We start from the raw sequence: 20,925 nt of genomic DNA, 5'->3' as shown, positions 1-20,925 counted from the left end.
TTTCAGGCCACTAGTAGTCTACAAAAGTATCCTGTTAAAGAGTGATCACAAATGCGTACCTATTAGCTTAGCAGGTAACTGAAAGATGATAGGTGTTTTTAAAAACCTCATGCACTGATGAGCCTCACAGTTATGTCCATCACTGAAAGGACAGTTGTTTCATATTTTGACCATTTTGAATGAAATCTTGGCTCCTATGTCTTGAGAAGCACTTCTTATTCATTTATTTATTATTTATTTATTGGTATCAGAGATTGAACTCAGGGGCACTAAAACACTGAGCCACATCTCCAGCCTATCCCCATATTTTATTTGGAGACAGCATCTCACTGAGTTGCTTAGGCCCTTTGCTAAGTTGCTGAGGCTGGCTTTGAACTCTCAATCCTCCTGCCTCAGCCTCTCGAGCCACTGGGATTACAGGCATGTGCCACCATGCCTAGCAATGGGAAACACTTCTAGTGCTTATAAAAGACACAATCTTTCTCATCCTGTACTTCTATCTCCAAATACGTGAATTTTCTTTGGGTCATGACTCCCCAGCTTCCTCCTCATTCATTCCTGTCCTCTACTAGAGAACTTAAAACATTGAAGAAAAGCAGAGTGAAAGAAAAGATGGAGGCTAATCAGAGAAGACTCAATTCCTTTACTCAGCTGTAAGCCAGGCAGGGTGCAATATCATCTGCTGCTGTTATTGTGTGTTTGTTTGGTATGTGAGGGCTCTCAACATGTTCTTAGCAGAAAAATATGTCATGCTCAATTCAGGTGAGAGCCTTCCACAGAAAGCATTTCAAAAGAGCAAGAGAATCAAAAGAAGTATATTATTTTAAAGTACTCTTGAAATTTTAAATGTGTATAAATTCAGAGGTTTAGAAAACTCAAAAGCCATAGACAGTTTAGGAAGCCGAAGGCTGTGAATCTCCCTTTTCACTTAATCCATGCCTTATTTTGCATTCCTCGCAGGTAAGCAGGCAATGCCTAGAAGAGAAGCAAAAACAGGTAGTGGTTTGTACTTTGACAATAGAAGCTCTAGTCTTAACACAATGTTGTTTAGAGGAGTCTTCTGTTCTAAAGTTCACTAGCCCAATTTCTTCAGGAAAAATATTTGTTCTTAGTTTAAGATTCCCCAAATTTCATCCAAATAAAGCCAAGAACAAACTTTATGTTGAAACAGATGGTTGTTTTTGTGGTTGGAGTCACACAAAGGTTGAACATCTTGACTCTTTGAACTTGAGTAATTTCTAACAATAACATTAAAAAATCATAAATAAGCCAGGCACAGTGGCGCATATCTATCGCTCCAGCACTGAGGATGCTCAGGTGGGAGAAACACTTGAGCCCAGGAGTTTGAGGCCAGCCTGGGCAACGCAGTGAGACCTCATCTAAAAGAAAAAAAAATCATAAAATACATAGTGCATCTATGTAGTATTTAATATAATATAAGCCTATAGTGTTTAATATAATATAAACTTATGGAATTAGGTTTGGACACACATGAGCACACATAATTTTTTTTAATTAAAAAATTGCAAAGACATTTCCAGAAATAATTTTCCTGATTTGCAACAGTTTCCTTAGAATCTAACACAATACCAAGGAAAACGCACAGCTTTGTATTAGAAAAATACCCACACTTGAGGAATTGATGTCCTGGAGGCCCTTCCCAGTGTTAGTTTTGAAATCTTACAAATTCAATTCCATAAACATTTACTGAACACCTACTACCATGAGGAATTTGCAACAGGAAGACCATTTAAGCAGAACAGGATGAGGTGAATTCTATATAATAGAAATATCAACCTTGCTTGAGTGGGAAGGGTCATTCCAGAAGGCAGCAACACCATAAGCTGCTATTGCACGTCCCCAGAGAGATGGATGATGACCTCCACCCTCCTCCTTTTATCACTTATTTTACCCCATTGCTTTGAGAATTAGGTAGAAATCCTTAGTGTGGCATAAAATCCTTCAGGGAGTGACCCTTACTTGCTTTGCCCTCCAGATGTCTTCTACCATTTCCCAATAGCTCTCTATGCTTCAGCCATAGGGTGTATCCATGGGTTTATTAAAGAATTAATCAATCAGGTTTCCTTCTCTGAGCAGGCCATTCCTGGCCTAGCATTTCCTTTTTCAAACTTGCTATAACTCCCACTGGTCTTTGAAGATTCAAGTCAAGCATCATCATCTCCTTTAAGAAGGCCCCTTCCTTAAGCTTCTAGACCTCAACCTAGCTAGGGGCTCTTCCCTCCTTCCCCCTCACTGGAAATCAAGTAGCTTTGTGAATCGTTGCTTCTAGATGTACTGGTAATGGCCCTTCACAAGGGCTTAGCAATGGTTACCAGCCACTAATGTGAGCCCAGAGTGCAGCTGCTGTGGCTACAAGAGGGCAGGCAAAACAGAGCTATAGAATAAAGAGCTCAAAGCAACCCTGGAGACCATTTACTTCAACCGCCTTCTTCTAAAATGCAGAACAATGGAGACTGTCTGGAAAACACAGATTTCAATATTGGTTTATAATTATTATGGAACCTGAAGTTGGATAATAGCAAAAGAACTTCCTGAAATTAAAGAGGAAGAGGGAACAGTTAAGAAAACTTTCTCCTTTGCATGTATTGATTTTATAAAACTTTCCCTAAAGAGACCAGAATCTTGTGGTCAATTGCTTTTCAGAAAGCTGACCCTACAACTCAGCTTTGTAAAGATGGACTGATGTTGGAGTTGTCTGTAAACATAGAATTAATGACTCTCAGGCAACATTGCTGCTAAAATGGAATATGTAAGGGTTTGAAAACAAATGGGCTGAGCCTTACCTATGGCTAATTGAAAAACAGGATATGGCTAACTAGGTCACCTCAGAAAGTCTCTGCATCTCCTTGCTGTATGTTCTGTGCACCTCTCTGGGTTGCATGTGGCTCAACAGGAAGTGACAGTGTTTAAGGTACCAGTATAGGACTAGGGAAGGTGGCTCTCCAAAGTTTTGCAAATGGAAAAAGAACTTGGGGTGCCCTGATTTCTAGTCCAATGTTGTTTTCACTATATCATGCAGCCTCTCAAATAGAATCTACTGAGATGGGTGAGGGGTCTTCAGAGAAATGTGTCTTTAACACTAGTCCCATAACACTATAAAAGAAATAGCACTTATGAGTCATGAATAACCATTTCTATTCCTTGCAATATCCCATGGAAACAATTCTGATCATCATTTTATACAGATGAGGAAACTGAAGATTAGAGAGTTTAAGAAATGTATTCAAGGTCATATGGCTTAGGAAATGGATGGAGTGGTTTTCAACCCAAAATCTCCAACAGCAGAGGTAGTCCTGTGAACTCCACTGTCCTGCTGCTTATGTCCCCCAGAGAAAACTACAATATATATTTCATGCTATTAACATGTTAAAGGCTCTCAGAAGCCTTCCATAAGGAAGACCGTTTAAATTTTACGTAACCTTGTGATGGTAGAAGCCATTTGTGCTCATCAAGATATTCTTCAGAGACTTGCACAATGCCTTGGACATAATAGGTACTCATTAGATATTGTTATAAAATGAAATAGTTAGCTAATTTAATAATTATCGAAGTTGAGTTGTAACAACTCAAAACTTGAAGGTTAAAGAGGGTTTTTAAATGAAGGAATTTAAAAAATGTTTAATGTTACAGTCAGTGACCCTTCATTTAATTACTTATAATTATCTTCATTATAATCTCTTAGTCAAGCAGGTTACAAACCTGTTATGCTCTGGACCAAAACCAGCTCCACGCAGCTGATCTTCAAAGGAATGGAATTTACTCTGGCATACTCCTATGTATGAAGCCTTTCCAAGGCCAAATCCTAAGATGCCAGCAACTGGAAAAGCAAGAAACATAGGTAACTGAAAGATTCAGAATCTCTTTCGTTAATTATCATCTTGAATTTTTTTTATTAAACCTAGTCTTTTTTTTTTAAGTGCTGATTTTGAACCCAGGGGTGCTTTACCACTGAGCTATATCCCAACCATTTTAATTTTTTATTTTGAGACAGGGTCTCAACAAGTTGCTTAGGGCTTCACTAAGATCCTCCTGTTTCAGTCTCCAAAATCACTGGGATAGGTATGTGCTACCACACCAAACATCAAGACTAGTCATTTTTATCTAAAAGTACTATGGTAAATCAATGAACAAAAACTCTGAGGGTGAAGACCCTATCAAAGAGCAGGACTGTGAACCAGAGACTTTCTGATCTCTTCTTTGAACTGGAAACAGAATGACCAGGATAGAGCAAGTGAAGGTGCTGTCTCAGAGATGGGGCAATGAGAGGGTGGCAGCTGTTAAACAGATGGCTTAGGCCACCAAGGAGAGAAGGTGGGGATCTGCACTGTGACTATTGGAAGCCTTTAAATCACAGGTAGGAAAGCTCCTTTACTTTCTTTAAGGTCTTGGAAGGGTTGGGAGCAACCTCTAGAAGTGATGTCATGAGCGCGGGAAACCTCCTATGAAGGAAGTTGTTGGGAGCAGTGATTTGAATGGTTGTCTCTGACCTACAGCAGGAGCTGCGCCTGCACTGGAAATTTCCCATGAAAAGGTGCAGGTCAAGACTGCCCAGTTGCTATGGTGACACCCTGCTTAAAGGAGATTGTGTGCTAGGCACAGGACTATCAGTCTTGACCCTAAGTGCAGACATCAGCTGCCAGGTACAGAGAATTATGAAAGTAAATTGATAATTATATTTGTCATATAGTACTTTGACTTTCAATCCTGCATGCTTTCTCACAGAAAATCCTTTTGATGAGAAAACCCCATATGATAAAGTTACTGAGCTAGCTCTGGGTCATTCATCCTCCATCAGTGGGTGATGTCCCACCTAGCCCCAGCCTTTTCTCTATGTCTTTGTCTTTTCTCAATCCCCCAACGCCCCTTGGTGATTTCTGAATTAATGGCTGTGCTGGTTGCAGCAAAAAATCTTGAACCCTCTGGCTGGGAATGAGATTCGAGATTGTACCTTCTTTGTACATAGAAGGTCTATGTGTATCAAGAAGAGGAAGAAGAAGAAACCCCAAGTGTGTGGCAAATTTATTATTGGAAAATCCCCAGCTCATTACTCATTTTTAATGTCCATGACAGATAATCTTTTGAAAAGATTGGCCAGCCCAAGAGAAGAAAATAAAAACCCTAAGGTCTTATCATTCAGATGCTCTACTGTTGATAATTTTGTTAAAGCTGGCCCTCCATATCCATGGGTCACACATCCTCAGTCAACCAACTACAGACAAAATATTTGAAAGTTTGGGTCAGTACTGAACAAGTACAAACTTCTTTCTTTCAGTATTCCCTAAGTCATATAGTATAACAACTATTTGTACAGTATTTACATTGTTTTAGGTGTTGTAAGTCATCTAGAGATGATTTAAAGAATACAGGAGAATATGCAGAGGTGGTATGAAAATATTATGCCATTTATATAAGGGAATTGAGCATTCATGGATTTTGGTATCCCGGAGGGGTCTTAGAACCCATCCCCATCAAATCTGGAGGAACAACTGTATATATCTTGTCAGTCCCTCTTAGTTCATGCTTTAAAGAGGATTATCTGGGGAGAAGTCCCTATACACTTCCTGTATATCAGGAAGTGTTGAATAAAGTAAGAATGTAAAGCTATAGAAAATAGTGACTAATTTTTCAGAGTCAATGCAGGCAAGTTGGTTAAAATGGACATTCCTTTCCCTAGCGGTTAAAAATATCACTCTTTCTTCCAAAATGAATCTGCTTTTTTTACTTTAATGACTTACGTGCAAGTTTAGGCAATGATCCAAGTCTTGGGTTAGCTGCTAAGTAACCTAAGGAGTAATATATAGATAATTAATATTTTATTTTGCAACCTACTTAAATTTTTAAGGAAAACTGCAAAATTTAAGATGCAATATTTCTTAAATGTATACATAGTCTTAATCTAAAGAAACAATTTTAAAATAATTATGATTCACTTCTTGACTGAGTTTAACTCTTGAATAGCCATTTTAGGCAAATAGCATATATTAGCTTTAACATATAGAAAAAGAATATGAAACAAAGACTGATTTAAGTTCAAAAAATGACTCACTATCCTGTTCTCTCTTAAAGTAACTCAATATAGGAAGTTTCAGTTTAGAGATTCAATCTGTATGTGTGTGTGTATGTGTGTGTGTGTGTGTGTGTGTGTGCCTGTGAGCACATTCGTGCATGTGTTTATTTAAAGCTTTTTTATCTTGCTTTGACTAGGGGCATTCTACCACTGAATTGCATCCCCAGTCCTTTTTTTTTTTTTTTTTTTTTTAAAGAGGGTCTTGCTAATTTGCTCAGGCTGGGATTGAATTTGCAATTCTCCTGCCTTAGCTGCCCAAGTGCTGGGATTATAGGCATGTGCTACTGTCACAATTTTTAAATGAAAATAGTAGGGGCTGGGTTTGTGGTTCAGTGGTAGAGCTCTCTCCTAGCACATGTGAGGCCCTGTGTTCAATCCTCAGCACCACATATAAATATAAAATAAAGGTATGGTGTTCAATTACAACTAAGAAAATAATAATAAATAAGAAAATATTAAAACTTGTGGCTGGGTACAGTGGCACACACCTGTAATCCCAGTGGTGTGGGAGGCTGAGACAGGAGGATCACAAGTTCAAAGCCAGCCTCAGCAATGGCAAGGTGCTAAACAACTCAGTAAGACCTATCTCTAAATAAAATATAAAAAAAGGCTGGGGATGTGGCTTAGTGGCTGAGTGCCCCTGAGTTCAATCCCAGGTACCAAAAAAAAAAAAAAAAAAAAAAAGAAAGAAAGAAAGAAAAGAAATATTATAACTTGAGGTGGGCAGGATAGTAGCCCCTAACAATGTCCACTCCATAATCTTAAGAAACTATAAATATGTTATAATACATAAAAACTTAGGTAGAAAGTAGAATAACTTCGACATAATCACAACAATCCCTGAATGTGGAAGAGGGCATTGGAGAGGACCAAATATGACAATGTGAGAAAATGTTGGCTCAGCATTGCTGGCTTTAAAGACATAAGAGGGGGCTGCCAGCAAATAAATGCAGGAAAAGGAAAGGAAGATTAGAAACTTCCAGAAGAAATACAACTGGAACAATGTCTTGATTTTAATCCAGTGAGACCCATTTTGGATTTCTGGCCTCTGGAACTGTAGGTTAATAAATCTATTGTTTTTAAGCCATGGTGTCTGTGATAATCTGTTACAATAACTATGGAAAACTAATATATAATTCTGAAAAAATATATATGCACAGATGCAGAGATGATAGATCTTGAGTAGTTTAATATTTATAAAACATAATTCTATGGATGTCCTGGCTGCATTTTTTTTTTGCTGTGTCAGAAATAGCCTGATGAAGGCTTGTTCTGATTGATGAATATATTCCTATTAAAAGACTATCTTCAAGTGATAAAAATGAAATCATATTTAATACATGACCTTTACAGCCAGAATAATATTGATTAAATTGGAATTCTCCTGGTTACATGACACAGGTAATCTTTGAGATCCAAAAAAGAACTAGGACATCTTCCTTCATATTTACCAGGAAGAAATAGTCCTTTTAAAATAGTCCTTTTAAAATCTTGGTAATCTAGAAACATCCAATAAATTGAACTTAAACAGGGTCAGAGGCCTTGTTGTTACCTGGGGACTACACAATGTGTAAGAATTCTCTGTCTAGGTGGAGACAAAGAAGAGAATGAGGAACGAGGAATGGAGAGGAAAACTCAGAGGTAAGCAGAGGTCACTGTAGGGAGAGACACGTGGCTGCTAGTCCTCATGGTCTCTTTTATGCATCAGACAGGGTACCCTCCTTAGTTGGTTTAGCTTCTTGCTGGGACAAATGGCTTGGTGGGCAGAGCTTGGGTGGACTTCCACTCCACTCACCTCCTACCTGGAGCACCCTTCTGTAGTGAACCATCGGCCCAGTCACAGCCAGAGGCCGGAAGGCACAGGGACTCTGGTATAATGGAAGGCACTGTTTTAGTTTCCTATGATTGCTATAACAAATTACCACCAATGTAGTAGCTTAAAGCAAGTTTATTATAGTTCTTGAGGTGGGAAGTCTCAAATTGGTCTCACTAGTTTAAAAATAAAGTTGGAACTGCATTCTTTAAGTGGGCTGCTTTCTTTGCTAGGTTGTCTGGAATTTCCAGATCCTAGAGGCCTCCATCATGCCTTAGCTCATGGCCCCTTCCTCCATCATCAAAGTCTTGCAATATTGATTCCTTATGCTGTCCTCTCTCTGGATCTGTCTTTTCTTCCCCTTTGTTATTTTAAAAGAACTTTAAAATTTTTAGGTTTTTTTTTTTTCTTTTCATCCTTGGGATCAAACTCAGGATTTCACACATGCTAGGCAAACACGTCACCACTGAGCTATATGCAGCCCTTTGCATTTTCAGATAGGATTTTTTGGGGGGTTACTGAGGATTCAACTCAGGAGCATTCGACCATTGAGCCACATCCCTAGCCCTATTTTATATTTTATTTAGAGACAGGATTCACTGAGTTGTGTTGTGCCTCACAATTGCTGAGGCTGGCTTTGAACTCGTGATCCTCCTGTCACAGCCTCCCCAGCTGTTGGAATTACAGGAGACATAGGATTTTGCTAAGTTGTCATGTAGTGGCACCCCCTTTCTCCACAGAAAAGTCTTAACTGGGTTTCTCCAAAATCTTCACCATGGTTGACTTTAGGACTGTCAGCAAAAGAGTCTCTACCAAAGAGTTCAAAGTAGATAAACTTCCAATTTTCGTGTTGCCCTGTTTGACTTGGCCACTGGTTAGGAAGAAATCAGCACTTCAGGTTCTGGACACCCTCTTACTAGTTTTCCACAAATGTGTATCCAGTATAGTAGTTTGTAGAAATGTGTAAACAAGGCCTCTGGCCTTGAGCTGGGGCTTCACAGAGATGTCTACATTTCTAAGATAATAGAAGTTACCAATTGGGCTCTGTGGTAACAGCTGGCAGGGGGGAGGAAAGAAAGGGGAGAAGAAGCTCTCCCCTTCTCAGGTGCTATTTTTAAAGGATTAACTTGCCCAGAACAGTGAAAGAAAAAAACTGCTTTTATGTGAACTTTTGCAGACTGTGAACTTCTGAGCCCCTCCCCTTATATGTTGGGTATAAAATTCTGAAACTATCTGAACTCTGGGTTTAGAGGATTGATTGATTACAGCAAAAGCTGTGCCCTCTGAACCTGGCTGCAGCCAAATAAAACTGTTCCAGCTATCTTCAGTGCCTTGCCTCATCTGTCCCTACAACAGGTAGGCTGGCTTTGAACTTGTGATCCTTCTGTGTCAGCCTTTTGAGTAGCTGGGATTATAGTTGTGTGTCACCATGTCTGGTAAAGACTCTTTTGGTCAAATTGGGCTCCCTGGATTACCTAGGATAATCTCCCTATTGTAAGGTCAGCTGTTTAACAACCTTAATTATATCTGCCATTTAATTTCCCTTTGCCAGGTAATCTAATATATTCACTCATTCCAGAGTCTAAGATCTCTTCTGTGGGGACAGGGACCTATGCTAAAAAGAGGCAGAAGCATGCATTAAAAAAATCCTTCACCAAAAAAATACATGCCCAGTGCTGAGGAGCTGCCAGAAGGGTCACAGAAAACTGGACTCTCTGAAGTTAAGCAATTTAACAAATATTGAATCTTACCTTGGTGGACTAGTCCCTGGGTGACAAGCATGCTTACAAGAGAGAAAGGCAGAGCTGTAAAACAAAAATGTCCTTCAATATTGGTATCTTAATATCATCTCATTCCAGTCAGAATGGCAGCTATTATGAAGACAAACAACAATAAGTGTTGGGGGGTATGCGGGGAAAAAGGTACACTCATATACTGCTGGTGGGACTGCAAATTGGTGCAGCCAATATGGAAAGCAGTATGGAGATTCCTTGGAAAGCCGGGAATGGAATCACCATTTGACCCAGTTATCCCTCTCCTCGGTCTATACCCAAAGGACTTAAAAAAGCATACTATAGGGACACAGCCACATCAATGTTGATAAAAGTACAATTTACAACCCAGATGCCCTTCAGTAGATGAATGGATTTTAAAAATGTGGCATATATACACAATGGAATATTACTCAGCAATAAAAGAGGATAAAATCATGGCATTTGCAGGTAAATGGATGAAGTTGGAGAAGATAATGTTAAATAAAGTTAGCCAATCCCAAAAAACAAATGCCAAATGTTTTCTCTTATATAAGGTGACTGACTCATAGTTGGGTAGGGAGGGGGAGCATGGGAGGAATAGCCAAACTCTAGATATGACAGAGGGGTGGGAGGGGAAGAGAGGGGGCAGGGGATTAGCAATGATGGTGGAATGTGACAGACATCATTATTCAAAGTACATGTATGAAGACATGAATTGGTGAGAATATACTTTACAAACAGAAATATGAAAAATTGTGCTCTGGGCTGGGGCTGTGTCTCAGTGGTGGAGCGCTCACCTAGCATGTGTGAGGCACTGAGTTCAATCCTCGGCACCACATAAAAATAAAATAAAGATATTGTGTTCACCTAAAACTAAAAAATAAATATTAAAAAAAGAAAAATTGTGCTCTAAATGTGTAATAAGAATTGTAATGCATTCCGCTATCATGTATTTAAAAATAAAATAAATTTAAAAAATATTGGTAACTTAAAACATGGTGCCTCACCTAGAGGTCAGGGGAGAATTGCTCAGAGATTTTGGTTTTACTTCCTTAAATGTAAGTTTTATTCATTTGTTATTTTACTTATTCAAAAAGTATTTATTACGCACTATAGGGACAATTCTCTTGGGGTCTTCCCTGGTCACTCAGCCTGTTTCATACCATTAGTTTGACCAAATATAAAACCCATTTTACTCCATCTCTGATGTTATAGTGTGAATCTGAAGTGTCCACCAAAGGATCCTTAGCTGGTGGGCATGTTGGGAGTTGGTTGGAAACTTTAGGAGGTAGGGCTTACTCGGAGGAAGCATCATTGGGAATGTTTCCTTGCAGTATGTATCTTGTCCTTGATCCCTTTCCTTCTCTATCTTTGCCTCTCAGCTGCTGTGAATTAAGCAACCACATTCTGCCATGTCCTCTTACCATGATGCTCTGCCTCATTGCAGGCCCAGAAACATGGAAGCAAGTGGCCAGAGACTGACACCATGAGCCAAAATAAATATTTCCCCCTTTAAGTTGATTTATCTCAGGTATTTTGTCACAGTGATGAAAAACCAACTAATACATCAGACACCCAAATTTACTGAATGGTTGACTTGTACAAGATTTTGAACACTACATTTGACATGAGCATCTTAGTTCTTGAATTGGGGAACTGCCTGTATCTATACGCATACATATATGTATACATCAATTTTCAATCCTACATAATTGTTAGGAAGCACTATATAATAAACTGCATAGTCTTCATCTATATTTGTTAGTTTTTTAACCAAATTTGCTTTATCTCTATTTTTTTTCCTGAAATATTTGAAATTTGTAAACATCATGACACTTCATCACTGAATATTTCAGAAGATATCTTCTAAGAACAAGAATATTTCCCTACAGAGTCACAAGACCATTAGAGGTACTCCAGGATAATTAACTATTGCACAATCTATATTCAAATATCTCCAAATGGTCTAATAATGTCTTTCATAGCTGCTGGCTTTTTCCAATACAGAAAATCAAGGATCCTATTTACTCTCGAATCTGCTTTCATCTTTCACTGAGGAGAGTTCCCTGTTTTTTTTTTTTTTAAAGTCTATAAGACATTTTTGTCCACCAATTTGGAGGTCTGCCTGAAGATCCAAATGGAAGATTACAACATGACTTCATTCATGTTAAATATGTACAATGTTTAGCTATGCCTTTTTGAACAGACAATTAGTTTGGCAAAGGCAGTTTCTAATTCTGTCAAAATGTGCCAAATGACTTCTCTCAAATGCAGAGAGCAGTGGTAAACATTCAGCTCTTCCTGGCAACCAAGGAAATTCAAACAGTAACCAATTTTTCCATCTATAACTAGTTGCCTGGTGGCAGGCAAATGGGTCATAATGAAGTGTTAATCTACTAGTGCGCAATTAAATTATTTACTCATAGGTTGTCAGAAAAGACATGCATTTCTAGAAGCACAATCAGTAATCATGGTAATGCATAATGAATATCAACTCCTACAGAGTGTTAGTTCCAAAACTGGTGATGCTGAATTTGAATGATTTATGAAATCAAAATGAGTATTGTAAAGCAAAAATTATCCCTGTGTCAGCAATGTTGCACAATACTGATGCTCTGTCTATAAGCTCTATTATGCCATTCTCAAACAACAAATCATGAATTTTCTAAATTGGAAGAAACTTTAATGCACAGCCTGAATTCACACCCTTATTTTATGTAAGGCAGGCTCAGAAAGAGGAAGCAACTCAGCAGAAAAGGCTATTCAGAGACAATATAAGAGAAGCATTAATGGAACACTGCCATTTTTCTTTCTCTCAACAATATTTAGGAGAAATTCTCTATGTGTGAAGCATTGTGCTAGGCTCTGGGATGAACTTGACATTATTTCTGACTCTTTGAAGCTTAGACTCCAGTGGAGGTTAGAAAGATCTAGTCTTTGGTAATAAAGACATTCTAGACAATAATCTTGGCACATGTTCTTGCTCATGTGAAGGAAAGAGTTAAATGAGCAGCAGTTTTTGCTAAGTAAGGCAAAGTGCTCCATAATCAGATATTATCTCTGCCCTAAAAAATTTTTCCAGATGGATTTAACCCAAAACATCCCTGAATATCCAAGTTCTTTAGGGATTTATGCAAACACTGCTCAAAAATAAATCATTCCTGTAGTTCTAATAGGATATGGAGGCAGTTTATTGCATCAAATGCAATGCTAGTAAAGATTGAGCAGGATGCAATTACCTCTCTTCCAGAAACTTTCTTCTTGACATTCTCGAATAATCTTGGCTATCTCTCCTCTGTGGATGTGCAGTTTTGATTTTGGGCAAAACAACATGCTCTGTAAGGAAAGTTACATGACGAGTTAACTGAGATTATCAGAAAAACATCTACTTGGTTTTCCCTGGAGGAGGAGGTCTCTTCTCTTGTTACTTGGCTTGTGTTTTGGGCTGGCTGCGCCTATATACAGAAATGGCCAATTCCATAAGCTTCCCAACTGGACCTTCTAGATGGACTGAGGCAAAGAAAGAATCCCAGTTGGAGAGACAGGGTGATTCACTGACTTGAGTGCATGAAGTGGCTACTGGTCAAGCTGAATTACTGCTGAGGCCATGTGTGCTTTCACCTCCATGCCTCTGTCCATGGGCTTGACTATACTTAGAGTGCTATTCCCTCTCTCCCTTCACCTACCTGCTCTTAAGATCAAGCTCAGTGTTGCCTCCTCAGTGAAGAGAAGGATTTGCTGATTTTGCCACTGTTCCTTTTCAGGCTCTTTGTAGTAGGTATCAGTGTGGATGGTGGTCACCATTTCTTGAGCACTTTCTCATGGGCCAGGCACTATGCCAAGCACTTGACATGCATGATGCTATATTAACAAGGTGGAGGGATTCATAGCGTCTATGCCTTCAGAGATCTACAAGCAATGCAAGCTGGCATCCTCCCTCTTCTTTCTCTCCAACTCTCCTTGGCACAGTACAATTGCAGTGGTCAGCATGAATCACAACAACCAGTAACATGGTAATGCACAATGGGAAGAAGCAATTGCCATCAGTCTCTACTTACCTCCATTTCTTAGCACCTGTGCTCCTCAGCAAGCACGCCTCCTTTCCCAGGTAAATCAAATCGGTCCCTGACTTACTGATGGTTCAGATTTTTCCATTTTATGATGGCATGGCAGTGATACGCATTCAGTAGAAGCCATACTTTGAATTTTGATCTTTTCCTTATATTGCTAGCAATAGGCAATGAAATATTTTTATGTGATGCCAGGCAGCAGCATTTAGCTGTGGCCACCTTTCCCCTAGGCAATTGTGAGGATGAAAAGTTCATGCTCTGTACTGTGTTGTGTTTCTAAGCTAGGATGTGTTTCAGTAGGATAGATGTTTACAATGCATTTTCGACTTAAGATATTTTCAACTTATGACAAGATTATTGAGTTGTATCTCCATTGTAAGTCAAGGAGTATTGCATTTGTTCTTGTCCTGGCTATGGCTGCAGCAGAAAGAAGAAAAATGTCATCCAAAAACACACATATACACACAGCTGACTGTCGCAGTTGCTCTGAGTCCTAGAGTCAAGATTAGAGTTCGTGCACAGACTCCTGGGCGGAGCTCTGGTGATCCTTTTCCTTCACGGCTATAAATGTTTTATGGCTCTCTGTTTCACAGAGGCAGTTCAGGTATCCAATGTCTTCTGCTTGTGACTTGTTATCATTGGTCTGTTTGCCTCTCCTATAGTTTACTTTTTTTTTAATTTAGAGAATTATAGTTACACATAGTAGATGGGCTCATTTTGACAAAATCATACATGAAAGGAATTTGATTTTAATCCCCATTTTCTCCTCCATAAACAATTTTAGCTTGATATGTTTACCCCAGAGAACAAGTAAGATCACTGGCCAAGATCACTCCATTTACCCATCAAATACTTGCTCTTTTTCTTTCTTTTTAAAACCTAAAAATTTTATTTATTTATCTATTGTGGTACCGGGGATTGAACCCAGGGGCACTTTACCACTGAGCTGCATCTCCAGCCCTTTTTACTTGGTATTTTGAAATTTTGTGACAAGGTTTTACTAAATTGCCCAGGCTGGCCTTGAACTTGCAATCCTCCTGCCCTAGTCCACTCAGTAGCTGGATTACAGCTACTGGCACCGGCACATTTTTTTTTTTTTTTTTGAGTTAGGGTCTCAGTACATCTTCCAGGTTATTCTTGAACTCCTGGACTCAAGTGTCTCTTGTTCAAATATTTGTTTCTGAAACACATAACATCCATTCTGAACAAGTTGGAAAAAGTGTGCTCATGTTAACACTTGGGTTCTCAATTTGATGGCTAATTAGTTATTAAGAATTCTGCTATCCTAAAAGCAACATCTGTCGGTAGCATATGCTTTGTATAATTATCCTTAGTAAGAAAAATATGAAAATAAGCAAAATGTACCCTTCTGTTAGAGACAACCAAGAGTTTTGCTCTGCTGCAGTAAACTTTTGCAGTCACTGACAGCCTCCATTAAGAGTTAGCTAAGCTGGATCCTAAATGGGAAAGAGTCAAGAAAGTTTTTGTAAGTACAACTTTTGTAAGTACAACCCACATATTCCTTCTGTGTTCTCGGTACCCATCCAACAAGGTGTCAGACCGGAAAAAAACAAAATAAAACAAAACACAAAACCAAGTAAGATCGCTGGCCAAGAGTGGGGTTTAACAAAAGTTTTGTATGATATTCCTCTTAACATGGCAGACTCCCCAAATTAAAAACATACCTGCTTGCTCAGTGGTGGCAAGTGGGGACCTTTCTCTTGGCTCCCCTGAGTGGACACTGATGCCATGGTGACTTTGTCCTTGCCTCTCTTCTTGTTGAGGGCTCTGCTTACTCTTTGACCAAATGGCTATGGAAAATAGAAAAGAATCACTGGACCTTGAAAAAAATCACTTTCACCCCTAATCTCAATGGCACTTATTTGGAAAAATTACTTTCATGTTGTCCCTAGTCTTAACCATCTACAAACTTAATTTCTAATGTCAACCCCTCACACTACATATCCACATAACTCACTAATGGTGACAGATCATATTGAGAGTGAAATGTCACACTGTGCATAGTGAACTGTTTTCCTGCCTATAAACTGTATTCTAAAAAATAGTTTCATTCCACGACAAGGTCATTAACTGCACAAACACTTATCAAATGTCTATTATGCACCAAGTCTGAGGATACAAAGTATAAGATAAAAAAAAAAAACTGCTGAAGGAATGAGAGTCTAAAGGGGAGGGCAGATAAACTGACAATTGTGTCATATGAGAAGCACTCCTTCTCCTAGAGGCATGTATGGGGTGCTAAGGAAGAAGAGTGAGAACAGTGTATTCTGTCTGCTAGGCCTAAAGGCCCCAACGAGACTGACTTGTGAGATTTCAAGAGAATGTCCAGTGGGTGGATGGATTCTAGGGGCAGGAGGACCAATTTGGAAAAATAATGCAATAGTCCAGGCAAGAAGCTGCAGAGACCGGAAATTAGATGCCAATAGGAAGAATAGGGATGATAAACTGGGGTTTGGAAATGTTGGATTTGGGTGCCTGGGTGCAAACAGTGGAATTAGTCTGGAGAGATTAGACTATTTGAGGACTGGGGTTTGAAGTTCCAGATGATTCATAGACTTGAGAGATAAATTTTGAATAAATGTATCTAAAAAGAATATTGGAGAATGTGAACATTGTACTCAAGGGAGTATCGACAAGGAAAAAACAAAAAAGAAGGCAGACTTAAAAAATGCAATGATCAAGTAATTACATGGTTCAGGAGATTAGATTTTGAGTTTGGCAAAGATGGATACACTCCAGGTAGGTCACAAGTCTCCTCCTACTCCCCTCAAGACTACTCCTGACTTTCTGCAAACATCTTATCACACACAGTTCTGTTTCCTGCATTAATTACTAAACCATAAGGTGTATGAGCAAAGGTGGCCTCTACTTGCACCCAATTTCACTTTAGGTGCCCAGTGTTACTGTAGAGGCAGCACAGTATCCTGTAGTGCTAAGTCTCTGCATTCAAATCCTGTCTCTCCCTTTTGCTAGCCCTGTACTTTGAGGCAAGTCAGTGTGTCTATGCCTCAGCTTTCTCACCTGTTCAGTGGATACAATGGGCACAGCCGTCTTGAGGGGCTGTTGCCAAAATGAAGGATGAGGAATGAAGCCTATAGAAAGCCCCAGCTAAGGAGTCGGTACTCAGTGGGTATATGAGCAGCTGGGGCCCTGGGCACCTTATGTTTTGAGAACCCCTAGAAATTCTTTGCTGATCTTAGAATGTTTTTGCTCAATCGGGCATTAAATGTGCAAAGCTAGCACATCCTCCAGGTTTGGAGGTTAGGTTCCCCTTGCACCCAGTTGTATCTGGGTCCACATCTAAGCAAGGCTTCTGAGGGGCTGCCTTCCGAGTGCAGCTCCCACCACCCACACCCAGGTCGCACGGGCTTCTCCAGTGGTGGGGAAGGGGACAGGGAATGCTCACAGGTGGACATTGGCTGCAGGATGGGGGTGTTTGTAGAATGGACGAGGAGGGGTGCTATCCAGAAGTGACATACTGGAAACTGCGTCAACCCCAAGTCCCCCCAAACCCCGACCAGGGCCACCCCCTCCCCCAGACGGTGTGGCTGATGGTCAGGGACCAGAGGCAGGAGGGAGCGGAGGGGTTGGAAAGCGGCCAACGCCAGCCGCGCACCCTTCAAAGGGCTGCATTGTCTATGCGCCTGTCCCGAATACCCAGAAGGAAAGCGGACATCCCTCCCGTTGTCACCTCCCCCAACCCCGGGGCTCACCCATGGGGGTGGGGGTCGCTTCCCAGGCCGCGTCCCCGGCGCAGATCGCTTCCCTTAGCGGCTGCGGCCCTCTCCCGGCGCCTTGCTCACCCCCCTGCTCGGCCGCAGCCCCGCGCCGAGCCCGAGTCCCCTGTCCCCGGCGCCCCCGGCCCTCACCTTTCTTCCGCAGATCCCTCTCCTTCCTTCCTTCTTTCCTTCCAGCTTCTTTTGCTCCGCCCCCTCACCTCGCAGCTTATCGCTCGCTTGAGTCACCGCGTCAAAGTGCATCCCCACCCCCACTGGCAGTCTTTCTGGTGGTGACAATCGAGAGAGGCTGAACCCCAGCTTTTGCCACCACTCCGGTCCCCCTCCACGGTCCCAGGCCCTGTTCTGACACCCGGCAGATTCCACCTCCTCAGGGTCTATCAGATGACTCCCTCCTCCCCACCATCACGGCAGCAACCGTTTCCCCTGGCACCCTCCCGGGGGAGCCAGGCCACCCTCCCCGTGTGCAGTCCGGTCTACAGCCCTTGAGGGTGAGCACGATTATCCTCACTCTACAGGCCAGGTTGTGCAAGGTCACCCAGGAGTCCGGAGTCACACTCAGGCCAGCTTGGTCCCTGGCTTGGTCCTCTGTCCGTGGACTTGTCCCTTCTCTGCCACCTGCTACTAAACTGTGGGGGCAAAGTTACTTCCTGGGGGGAGTGCCTTTAGGGCTCTTCCCTGGGCTGACAGACAGGGACTCCTTGGGGGTGTTGAGATGGAGAGAGATTCTGAATCGCAGTGAAGGCTCTCATCACCTTTTCCTTCTGTCCCAATCTGTCTCCAAGACTTCAGCCTCAGCCCTGGCCCAGAGCTTGCCTTTCTTTGATGCCTACCACCCACCCAGGGCTTTTTTCTGTTCTTCATGCTCTCTCAGCTCTTTTCCACCCAAGCCCTGGCACGGAGGCCTCCCCTTGCCTGGATCCTCTCCCCATGACACCCGCCTGGCCCTTTCCTATTCATGATTCCCTACCGTTCTTCAGCAGAACCTTTCTTGTGGCCCAGCCCTGTAAAAAATCAAACCTTTTCTTCTCTTTCACAGCACAGGCTGCTATTGTTTTCTCTTACAGCACTGTTCACAGTTGTTATTATGTATTTATTATGTGTACAGTTGTATAAAGCCTTCCCTTTCCTTTCATGAAGAGCAGAACAAGATGGACTCTCTTTTGTTCACCATCAAGTCCTTTGCATCTCAGACATAGGAAGGCCTTCATAAATATTTCCTGAATAAACCATCTGGGTTCAAAGATTGTGAAGACACTGCTGTTTTTTGAAGATTTGTATCCGCGTCTCCCTCGCTCCCCAGTAGATTTCCTTAGACCACATCTATTCATGTGATTTAGTGAGTTCTTTCTTCCCATAGGGTGTTTTCTTTTCTCTTCACTCCTTTTCCTCTAAGTCAAAGGGTGCATAGTTCTGCTAATTTTATATTGTGTTGCTAGAAACCAGAAATGTGATTTGGCCATTTTATGGTCTGAAGGGATCAGCTTTGTAATTGGTTTTGTGGTATATATGAACAGCCCTCCATTACATTGAAGTCTACCTTGTAACAAATACTTGAAGAGGCATTTGTCCTTCAACTTCCTGCTTTAGTATAATTCATGCCCCAGCCCCCTCTACTTTCTGCCAGAATGTTCTAATAGGTCACCTTAGATAACTAGAAGTTAACATATGTAATGTGCATGGATTATGAGTTCCCCTGTTGGTATATGTTGGGCAAATATGATGTATCCATGTTTCATTCTGAGCATATTCAGAGATAAAAGAGAAAAGACACAGTTCCTTTCCACAAAGCATTTGTTACTTTCCAAAAGATAGAAAATAACATAGACTTGGCCCTAGAAATTGGTTACACTGAATGGAACCTTTGTTATTTTTAATTCAGCATTCTACAAGAATTAAGGATCATGACTATAAAGCTGATTATTACTGGTTAATGATACAAAATAGTGACTAGTTTAGGAAGTGCTAAATGGATTATGGCAGGATCCAGCTTCGACTCTTTCTGTTGCCCTACATTGTCCTCAGGCAACGTCCAAATTTATTAGCAGGATTCTATGTGATTAAGCTCTTGCCTGCCTCTTCAACATATCTATCTTAGGGCCTCCCAAGGGCCCTATTGAGTGACTGCTGTTCTCTCCTTTCATGCTTTTGCATGGGCTGTAATTCATCCTGAACCAAACTTCCGGCTTCTCCATCCCTCTGTCATTCACTCTTTAAAGACTGGACCATGGTGTCACCTTTTCTTGGAAACCCTGTCAGACCCAAGTTTAATTCCACACTTTCTGCATTCCTGTTGCACTTTGCAATGGTATCTGATATGTCTCTGTGTCTGAATATGTTTCTTTCTTTTCTTTTTTTTTTTCTTTTTTTTTTTTTTTTAGGTGTAGATGGACACAACACAATGCCTTTATTTTTATGTGGTGCTGAGGATTGAACCCGGTTCCCGCCTGTGCTAGGCAAGCGCTCTACTACTGCTGAGCCACAATCCCAGCCCCTGAATATGTTTCTTTATGCATATACATGTATATAAATGCAAGAGTCATAACCTGTATTAAACACTATGTGCCAAACTTGTATCGGTCAATTTTGTGTTCTTATAACAAAATATCTGGGACTTGGTAATATATAAAGAAAAGAGGTTTAGTTATCTCCGTTTTGAAGATTGAAAACCCAAGATTGTGTGGCTCCATTGGTTTGGCCTCTGGTGAAGGCCTAATGGTGGTTGGCATCGTAATGATGAGACAGGAAGCCAGAGAGGGATTGAGGTGTAAGGCTTTCTCTTTTTTAACAATTCACTCTGGTGGGAACTAATTGGGCTCTCATGAGAACTACCTTACTTCCTTCTGCATGCAGCGCTCTCAACAACTGACCAGTTCTTCCTAGGTCCCACCTCTTCAGGTTCCACCACCTTCCATCATCACCACACTGAGGATCCAACTTCTAACACAGAAGCCCTTGGGGGACCCTCAAACCACATCCAAACCATAGCAGCATTCTCCTGGTCCCTCCTCATCTTTTAACTGCATCCCACAGCAGTCCATGAGTTGTGATAGTGACTTATTAGTCACATGGCCAGAAAGGAAACTAGAATTTAAACCCAAGCTCCACAGCCATGTGCTTCAGATAATGCCACCTTCCTGTGGCTCAGCTGTCATCACACTACGTTAGAACCACTGTTACTCCCTCTTGAGGTGAGCTCCTTGTGGGCAGGGATTAATCTTTTTCAGAGACTGGCACATTCTATTAGCTCATGAATGATGATGGACAAATTGAATGAGGCACAGAATAACAAATGCAAGATACCTGGCCCTTTATTCCATGAGGTTTATAGTCTCTATTAGTCCTTCCTCCTTCCCTCCCTCCCTTCCTTCCTTCCTTCCTTCCTTCCTTCCTTCCTTCCTTCCTTCCTTCCCAAAATAATTTCAGGGACTTTGTTGTTGTT

At 41.0% G+C, this 20,925-nt stretch overlaps 1 protein-coding gene across 2 annotated transcripts; it reads right to left on the bottom strand.

Annotated features, from left to right (window-relative positions):
* Nucleotides 1–893: 893 nt before the first annotated feature.
* On the bottom strand, nt 894–17,660 carry Ociad2 (OCIA domain containing 2). 2 transcript variants are annotated; one of them, XM_026386777.2, is made up of 7 exons: nt 17,616–17,660; nt 15,411–15,536; nt 12,895–12,991; nt 9,653–9,706; nt 5,757–5,804; nt 3,721–3,838; nt 894–975 (listed from the first exon to the last, which is right to left on the bottom strand). In XM_026386777.2, the coding sequence occupies exons 2-7, from the start codon at nt 15,474–15,476 to the stop codon at nt 894–896; spliced, it is 465 nt and encodes a 154-aa protein (XP_026242562.1). In that variant the 5' UTR covers nt 15,477–15,536; nt 17,616–17,660. The 2 variants fall into 2 exon arrangements, with proteins under 2 accessions (XP_026242562.1, XP_077659661.1); XM_077803535.1 differs by lacking the exon at nt 894–975 and adding an exon at nt 1,295–1,379.
* Between the last annotated feature and the right edge of the window lie 3,265 nt (nt 17,661–20,925).

Source organism: Urocitellus parryii, chromosome 10 (assembly GCF_045843805.1).
Source record: "Urocitellus parryii isolate mUroPar1 chromosome 10, mUroPar1.hap1, whole genome shotgun sequence".
Classification (NCBI taxonomy): Eukaryota; Metazoa; Chordata; class Mammalia; order Rodentia; family Sciuridae; genus Urocitellus; species Urocitellus parryii.
This window is presented reverse-complemented; position numbering and strand designations above follow the sequence as displayed.